The sequence below is a fragment of the Nicotiana tabacum genome, chromosome 20 (genome assembly GCF_000715075.1).
Source record: "Nicotiana tabacum cultivar K326 chromosome 20, ASM71507v2, whole genome shotgun sequence".
NCBI classification, from domain to species: Eukaryota; Viridiplantae; Streptophyta; class Magnoliopsida; order Solanales; family Solanaceae; genus Nicotiana; species Nicotiana tabacum.
In genome coordinates, this window is record NC_134099.1 from 45,631,929 (window position 1) to 45,641,151 (window position 9,223).

The 9,223-nt window shown below is 35.4% G+C and overlaps 1 protein-coding gene across 1 annotated transcript; it reads left to right on the forward strand.

The window, feature by feature from the left end:
* Positions 1-2,857: 2,857 nt before the first annotated feature.
* LOC107799450 (ATP-citrate synthase alpha chain protein 2) lies at positions 2,858-7,447 on the forward strand. The gene is made up of 13 exons (XM_016622562.2): positions 2,858-3,135; positions 3,266-3,372; positions 4,846-5,022; positions 5,135-5,296; positions 5,372-5,452; positions 5,560-5,611; positions 5,697-5,811; positions 5,936-6,017; positions 6,351-6,446; positions 6,539-6,640; positions 6,804-6,920; positions 6,999-7,115; positions 7,203-7,447. The coding sequence occupies exons 2-13, from the start codon at positions 3,274-3,276 to the stop codon at positions 7,272-7,274; spliced, it is 1,272 nt and encodes a 423-aa protein (XP_016478048.1). The 5' UTR covers positions 2,858-3,135; positions 3,266-3,273; the 3' UTR covers positions 7,275-7,447.
* Positions 7,448-9,223: the final 1,776 nt, after the last annotated feature.

Here is a 9,223-nt window from a genome sequence, read left to right on the forward strand (position 1 = left end):
CCATTTTGAGTATGAACATAAGCTACATGATGTTCAACTTTTATCCCGACTGATATACAATAATCATCAAAAGCTTGAGATGAGAATTCTCCAGCATTATCAAGGCGAATAGCCTATATAGGATAATCTGGGAATTGTGCCCTTAATCGAATTAGTTGGGCTAATAGCTTTGCAAACGCTAGGTTGCGAGATGATAGTAGGCACACATGAGACCATCTTGAAGATGCATCTATTAGGACCATAAAATATCTAAACAACCCACTTGGTGGGTGAATAGGTCCACATATATCCCCATGTATACACTCTAAAAAGGCAGGAAATTTAATGCCAACGTTCATTGGTGATGGTCTAGTGATCATTTTGCCTTGATAACAAGCATCACAAGAAAATTCATCATTTGTAAGAATCTTCAGGTTCTTTAATGGATGCCCACTCGAATTTTCAGTAATTCGTCTCGTCATTATTGATTCAGGATGGACCAAACGGCCATGTCAAAGAACAAAAGTATTTGAATAGTATAAGTCAGAAGATAAAGTCGGTAACTTTTCTACAATGCATTTCTGGCGAGAAATATTCTTTGTAATACAAAGATATTCTACGTTCATTTCATCTATTGTCTCAACATGATACCCATTTCGGCGAATATCTATAAAACTCAACAAGTTTCTTCGAGACTTGGAACAGAACAATGCATTGTCTATAATAAGTTTTGTTTCCTTAGACAGAAATATAATGGCTCTTCTGGAGCCTTCAATCAAACTTATATTACCAGAAATTGTTGAAACATTTGCTTTTTCTTTATGCAAATAACAAAAGTATTTCTGATCCTTGAATATGGCATGAGTTGTTCCACTATCAATAACACAAATATCTTTATGATTTGTCTTTGATACATAATTTGAGGATTATCCATATTCTTCAAAATGACATAAATAAAATATATTATAGTAAGCATCATTATCAAAGCATAACTTTTATTTATGTACAATAATTACATAACCATACTATCTATTACAAACAATAAAAATTAAAATATTTACATTTCTACAGATTCACCACCGATTACATAACTTGTTTCTCCTTCTGGGAGTATAAAGTAATCAGCTACATCCAAATGCATGAACTCTAAATTATCTTTAGAAATAAAAATTTATTTTAGCATTTTTCTCTGTCTTCTTCAGGGAGTCTTGATAAAGCTCAATCAGGTGCTTTGGCGTACGACATGTACGTGACCAGTGCCCTTTTCCTCCACATCTATAGCCTGCATTTTCTGCATTTGGTGCTTGCACCGCTTCATGCTTTTATTCTTTCCTTTTCCACTGCTGGTGGCGAGGAGGGTTCTTTGGTGTATTATTATTACCATGATTAGAGTTTCTTCCCCGACCACTGGCCATGACCACGACTGGGGCCACGACCTCTTCCACGTCTAGCTTGGTGGAAGTTCGTCTCATTCACTTCAGGGAATGGACAAGAACCAGTAGGTTGGCTTTCATGGTTTTTCACTAATAGCCCATTAGTTGCTCGACTATAAGAAGATGTGCGATAAGTTCAGAATACTTTTTAAATCACATCTCTCGATATTGTTGTTGCAGGAGCATATTCGAGGCGTGAAAAGTGGTGAAAGTTTTCTCCAACATATCATGATCAGTAATATTATCACCACATAATTTCAATTGGGAAATAATTCCGAACATAGTAGAATTATACTCACTTATAGATTTAAAATCTTTTAGCCTTAGATGAGTCCAATCATAATGTGCCTGTGGAAGAACAACCATCTTCAGGTGGTCATATCTATCTTTCAAATTATTCCAGAGTATGACTGGATCTTTAACATTGAGATATTCCATTTTCAGGCCCTCGTCAAGGTGATGACATAAAAATATCATTGCTTTGACACGGTCTTGGTTTGATGCCTGATTTTTATCCTTGATGGTGTCTGCCAGACCCATCGCATCAAGATGAATTTCAGCATCCAACATCCAAGACATGTAGCTTTGTCGATATATCCAGGGCTACAAATTCAAGTTTAGAAAGATTTGATATTATATAGAAAAAGAAAGTTCATACCTTAGATACTTTCAAAGTATTTGCTCGAGATGACAGAGTCTTGTGCTGATAATGTGTTATAAAATAACGACTATAAAGTACTAAAAATATGTTTACGGCGGAATCCCATATGGATAAGCTTTTTCAGAAAGCTTATTTACAACAGAGTACCAAATAAACATCCATAATATATATATATATATAACAACACTAATCATATAAAGAATTTTTACATTGTCACTATAGTTGACATGTAATAATAGGTATTCTGTCTTATTGCTTCGATTATTAATATTATATTTTATAAATAATTACTTACTTATGTTTAGTGATTTGATAGAATAATAAATATTTACATGAGTAGGCATATAAGCTAAACTCTTGGGTTGTTTGATTAAAAATTAAGATACCCCACGATTATAATCATGAAATTAGGACTATAACCTGAATAACTTAATATAGGATGTAACAAGATTTTGGTATAAAAATGATATCGATTTTAGCTAATACCTCCAACCAAAAGGAAAATAAATTTAATTTTAAATGTATTTTATTGGGATAACCCATCTAATTCCTTGAACCAAACAGCCCTTTAACCAAAACAAGATTATCCCATAAAATTTATACTCATATTAGCTAATATCAATAACCAAATGGTGAATAAATATAATTTTAAATTTAACACCAGAATTAGTATCCTAATTCAGATTATTAAACGAACCCTTAAAAAATATAAGTACATAGCTTATTTTGTACTCTAGGGGTGGCTAAAGCCAATAATAAGCCTAACTTGTTTTACCGGTTGGTTGGTCCACATAGGTGGGCAGGTACTTTGCCTGTGCCACTGTCCATAAGCTTACAACCAACTACTTCCCGCTAACAAATGATCCTTTTTTCTCTACATTTCTTTTCTAATTTTTTTTTCTTAATGTTCCAATTTTCCCCATATTTTAATAGCAACTGTTGAACTATAAATAGAGGCACTAGAGTTCCCCAAGATTTGTCAGTGTATGTCATACAACTTTGTCTGATACATTCAGCTCAAGATTCATTGAATTAGTTTTTTCTGTGTCCTCTTTTTTAACGGTAAAGATCTCAATTTTCTTGCATTTTCGTCATTATCATTGATCTGTGAATGAGATTCTTGATGATTTCATCTGGGTTTTTGGATCTGTTGATGGGTTTTAATTTCCTTCTTGTTTTGTTATGAAAAAAGGTTAAAAAATGGCCCGCAAGAAGATCAGAGAATATGATTCAAAGAGATTGTTGAAAGAGCATTTTAAGAGGCTTGGAGGTTATGATTTGGCCATTAAGTCTGCACAGGTTAGTTTAAAATATTTTTGTTAATTTTTGAATTTGGAGTAAATCTTTAGTGTTTAGATTAATTTGGATGATTCTTGATTTCAAATCTTTGAAATGTTAAGGTAAAATGGAAAGAATGTTATTTTTATTGTTTGGATTAAGATTTGGCCACCAGAATTGCTTTTGCTTGATAGCAAAATGTGGGAAAGATTAGGTAGCATTTGTATAAAAATTAGGCCACCTACTTGAATCCACATGCATGCTACAATTAAGGGCGCAGAATTTGAATTTCATTGAGAATGTGTATGGTCCCCTTTTATCCTTAGTTTGCTATTATCGCATTTCTGTTCTGCTATTACTTGTCATCAGTACTTCCGTAGTTTGCTAGCAGTACCTCGTTCATATTCTCATTTGCTACTTTGGATTTAATTTTCTAAATATATTCTCTTGCTATTACTTGCTATCGGTACCTCTTTCATATTCTCTGTTGCTATCTTCGATTTAGTTATCTAATTATATTGTCTTGCTATTACTTGCTATCAGGACTTCTTTCATCTTCTTTAGCTGAGGGTCTGTCGGAAACAGTCTCTCTGCCCTTCCAGGGTAGGGGTAAGGCTGCGTACATCCTACCCTCCCTAGACCCCACTTGTGGGATTACACTGGGTTGTTGTTATTGTTGTTGTTGTTGAGAATGTGTGATTCACTTTTCCTTTTATTTTCTTCTTGTGTCATTTCCAGTAGTGGTGGCAAAGTCTAATTTTAAGCAAAATTGGTCCAGATACAACATTTGAGGATATACAGATTTTGACTCTGATTATATTTGAGTTAAATGATGGTCCTAGTTTTTTCCAGTAGGGTAGAATTGGTAGGTTAGGTGCAATGCTTAAGCTTAAAGAGAGTGCCTAATATTTTTGAAATTACAAGTCTAAAATTTTGGCGACCACCTGATCTGAGAGAAGCCACTTGATAATCCTAATATTCTTTAGTCTCAAGTTAATAATTGACTAACTAATAACTGAAGAGAACAAGAAAATCAATCTTTCCTAACTATTTATTTTTATGGAGCTGTTAGTTACTGCATCTCTACCACTGATGTATGTTCCGAAAGTCTTTGATAGCGCAAAGCTGTCTAACAAACAGTGCCCATAAAGCAATTGGAACTGATGAGTGTAGTCTGAGTCCTATGTTGCTCAGATTTGGAGGATCTGACACACACCCAACGGCACTTTTAAGGATCCGAGCAACACAGATTCTGATTATTTAATTCAGAGACTGACTTGTATATTAATCTTCTATGAGTGTGGTGGGAGTCCAGGGAGGAAAGCCAAAAGCTTTTACTTTTTTCTTGGAGGGAGACTGGAAAAACCAAATTTCATGTTTCTTGTGAAAATTATGAACGGTTTAGTTGACTAGTTTTATGAGCTTTATAAGCAGGATTCAAATCAGTCTCGATTTGCCACTATATGATGGTTTTTGTCCTTTTCTATGGCTTAGGTGACAGAGTCTACCGATTTCAATGAGCTAGCAGAGAAAGAGCCTTGGCTCAACTCGTCAAAGTTGGTCGTAAAGCCCGATATGTTATTTGGGAAGCGTGGAAAGAGTGGGCTAGTCGCCTTGAATCTTGATCTTTCTCAAGTTGCTACTTTTGTGAAGGAGCGCCTTGGCAAAGAGGTAATTCAGATATTCGCTGACCTTGTCTCTTTTGTAATGCTTTATATGGACTATTAGCATATAGATGTACTAGTGTCGGATCATTTGCTCACATTTAGTTTTAAATTAACAGGTGGAGATGAGCGGATGCAAAGGTCCCATCACAACCTTCATTGTCGAGCCATTCATCCCCCACAATGAAGAGTTTTATCTTAATATTGTCTCGGACAGGCTTGGTTGCAGCGTAAGCTTTTCTGAATGTGGAGGAATTGACATTGAAGAAAACTGGGACAAGGTATGTGAAAAGTTCCTGTATTGTTAAGTCCAAAGCCCTTTTCATGCATATCTAACATATAATCCTTGTGTCCAGGTTAAGACTATTTTCGTGCCCACAGGGACTTCTTTTACTTCAGAAATATGTGCTCCACTTGTCGCGACACTACCACTGGAGGTAAAGAGAAGAAAAATCAGTACTGCTAGAATACTCTGTCCATTTGTTTTAATAATTAATCCAATTTAAATCTCAAATTTGATCTGGAATTTACTTTTATGTTACAGATTAAGGGCGTCATTGAGGATTTTCTCAAAGTGGTTTACACTCTATTTCAAGGTATCTACAAAAAACTTGTCATTGCTAGTTCTTCACATTTGTTTTTTAATTTTTGTGCAATCCTCTCGACATGTCTTTCTATCAGATTTGGACTTTACTTTCCTAGAGATGAATCCCTTCGCATTGGTTGAAGGGAAGCCTTATCCTCTGGATATGAGGGGTGAGCTTGATGACACTGCTGCTTTCAAGAACTTCAAAAAGTAATTTGCTATCTTAATCCATTGATACACTCATTCTACTCTACCTAAATTTTAACGGCTAAAAGTTAGTCAATTTTCAGTAATTCACATATCTTGGACTAAGAATATATCTTCTGTCCTACAGGTGGGGAAATATTGAATTTCCATTGCCATTTGGAAGGGTTATGAGTGCTACAGAGAGCTTTATTCATGGGCTTGATGAAAAGGTATATCTTGATGGTGTTGTATTACTTAATAGAGTCCTGAGAAATAGAAAACTCCCAACTGTCAGCCTCCAATCCCTTCTTTGGTTGGTGGTGATGCGGACGGAAAAATAAAAAATAAACAGATACATGCCAAAGAGATGAAAAAATAAACAAACTTCTGGTGGTTATGTATTTCAAAAAATAAAAAACAGAAACATACATTTTAGATGTTCTTCAAATGGAAATCTAGAGCGCTAAAAGAGTTGTGAGGCAAAACTGTTCATCAGCTTTAGATTGCAAAATATCTGTAATAACAACTTTACATGCTAAAGCATTTAAGTCGGTTTATCACAGACAAGTGCATCTTTGAAGTTCACAGTCTTGAACCCCAAGGGGCGAATTTGGACTATGGTTGCTGGTGGAGGAGCTAGTGTCATCTATGCAGATACTGTACTACACTTCTATCCTTGGGAAATTTTATACCATCAGATCTTCTTTGATTATCTATTCTCTTGTCTAAACATGCTATGTTATTTTAACAGGTAGGCGATCTTGGATATGCTTCTGAACTTGGGAACTATGCAGAATACAGTGGAGCTCCCAATGAAGAAGAGGTCTTGCAGTATGCCAGAGTTGTAATTGATGTAAGGATAAACTAGTTACATAAACTATGTTTCTGACACACCTAATATCTTACAAAAATATCAATTATGAATTCACATTACGCCACATTCTCCGCTCATGCACCCTGAAAGGAAAATTTCACCTTATAGGGAGAAAGATACTGACCATAATCTCATATTACAGTGTGCGACAGCAAATCCTGATGGCCGTAAGAGAGCCCTCGTTATTGGCGGTGGGATAGCCAACTTTACTGATGTTGCTGCTACATTTAGTGGTATTATTCGAGCTCTGAAGGAGAAGGTACAATAACACAATTGGCTGTTCTTAAATGACTTGCTCTGATATTGAGATTTCCTTACTCAACATTTCTTATGACAGGAATCAAAACTTAAAGCAGCAAGAATGCAAATCTTTGTTAGAAGAGGAGGTCCAAACTACCAAAAAGGTCTTGCTAAAATGAGGTCTCTTGGCGAGGAAATTGGTATCCCAATTGAGGTATGAATCCTGCTAGCATCAAACGATTGTTATGCTTTAACTTATCGATTGTTGTTAACTTTTGCTTGCTCCATTTTTTTGTTGCAGGTCTATGGACCTGAGGCAACCATGACTGGCATATGCAAACAGGCAATTGAGTGCATCACTGCAGCTGCATAAATCAACCAACCTCATTCTCCAAGCTGAACTGTTTTAGTTGTCTTTTTTTTGCTATGTATTAGTAGTGTCTTGTTGTATGCCACATATAAGTAATTTGATTTGCATCTTTGACATGTCAAATTTAAAGGGCCATGAACAATGATCTCCACTAATGAATTCAGTTTTCCAATCTCAACATGAAGTCCATCAAAATCGTTGGTTCAAGAATACTTGTACTACATCTTGTGAGCAGAGTGCACTGAACTTCAATCCTTCTTTGAATTAGAAAGGAAACATCTCAATGTTATACTATTGCCTTAAGGTTTTGTTTGGATAATTAGATTCTTTCACATAGTATCAGTGTAACTTTATTAAACTCGTTTTATAACACTACGTGGAGTTGCTTGGACTTCTTTCTCCCTTAAATCATCGGGCCATTTGCATTTATACCCGTTTTTTGTGTCACGTTTTAACTTGTGTCCGCTTTGCAAAAAAATTGCAAGCGTACCCGCTTTTCCGCATAACTTCAGCATACGGGGCTGAAGTAGCAAAGACAATCACGCAAAATTTCAGCATTCTAGTAGTCGGGCCTGAAGTACAGCTTTAGAGCTGAAGTTTTTGTTTTGTAACTGGCGAGAGCTGAAGTTTTTGTTTCGGACCTGAAGTTTAGCTCTAGAGCTGAAGTTTTTGTTTTGTAACTAGCGAACTTCAGCTCTAGAGCTGAAGTTTTTGTTTGTAACTGGAAGTTTTTGTTTGTAACTGGCGAACTTCAGCTCTAGAGCTGAAGTTTTTAAAATCCTTGAGTATGTACTGCTGAAGTTTCTATTTTTGGGGGAGGAAGATTGACCTTTCAAATTCCATATTCTAAGTATGGAGATGGCTTCATTGATTTATTCTAGTAATTCATTAATATACTCGAAAACCTCATTTTCTTCTAAACAGGTCTGCAACAGTTTATCTTGCTAATATTTATATTGAACTTGCTCAGATTCCTCCAAGATAATAGCATTTGAAAGCCTTTCCTTCAATTTTTGCAAGAAATCCTCTGGATCACAAACCAAAGACATGTTGGAAGATCGAAAAGGTAAGTGACACATTTAAGAAAATCGAATAAGAAGAATCAATATACTCATACTGTCTTCTATATATATAGTAAGATGGCTTCTGAGAAATTGAGTGAAGCCACAGAATGAGAGATATTGTTACATCAATGTTAAGTTTCGGAGAGATATGGAGATCACTGGAAGAAGGAGGAGGAGAAAGGGGACCAAAGTTGTTTAAAAAGTAGGCACAAGTTAAAAGTTTTAAAAAAATGGGTATAGGTTAAATGAGGGCGACCAAATAGGGCGCTCCATGCATTTTTTACTAAATCATCCCATCAAGCTACTTAAATTGCTCCATGCCCACTAATTAGCTTATTGTGCTTAATATGATCCCTCTATTCATGCCTCAAAAAAATAAAAGAAAAAAAAAATATCAGTCCATAAAAGGACAAAAGGATAAGAAAAATAGAAAGAAAAAAGCTCTTCAGTAAACAAAAGAGGACAAAATAATACTCTCTCCGTTTCAATTTATGTGTCTTACTTTTCCTTTTAGTTTAAAAAATAATGCCTCTTTCTCTTTTTGATAACTCCTTAACTCAAACTTTCCACATGGTATATTTAAGACCACAAGATGCAAGGATATTTTGGCACGTTATACACATCTTTAGTTTGAGACCATAAGATTTAAAAGTCTTTCTTACTTTTGTAAACTTTATGCACAGTCAAATTAACATGCATAAACTGAAACAAAGGGAGTAATAATTTAGATCGATCCTTGGTTACACGTGTAGCACAGTGTTAGAGAATACATTAGTACCGGCAGTATGTAACTTCCCAAGGGATACTTATGCATTGACGAAACCAAGTCGTTAATCCCTTAATTTGTCGTGATGAGATCTCCACCATTGATCAAGTCCAGATCAATGG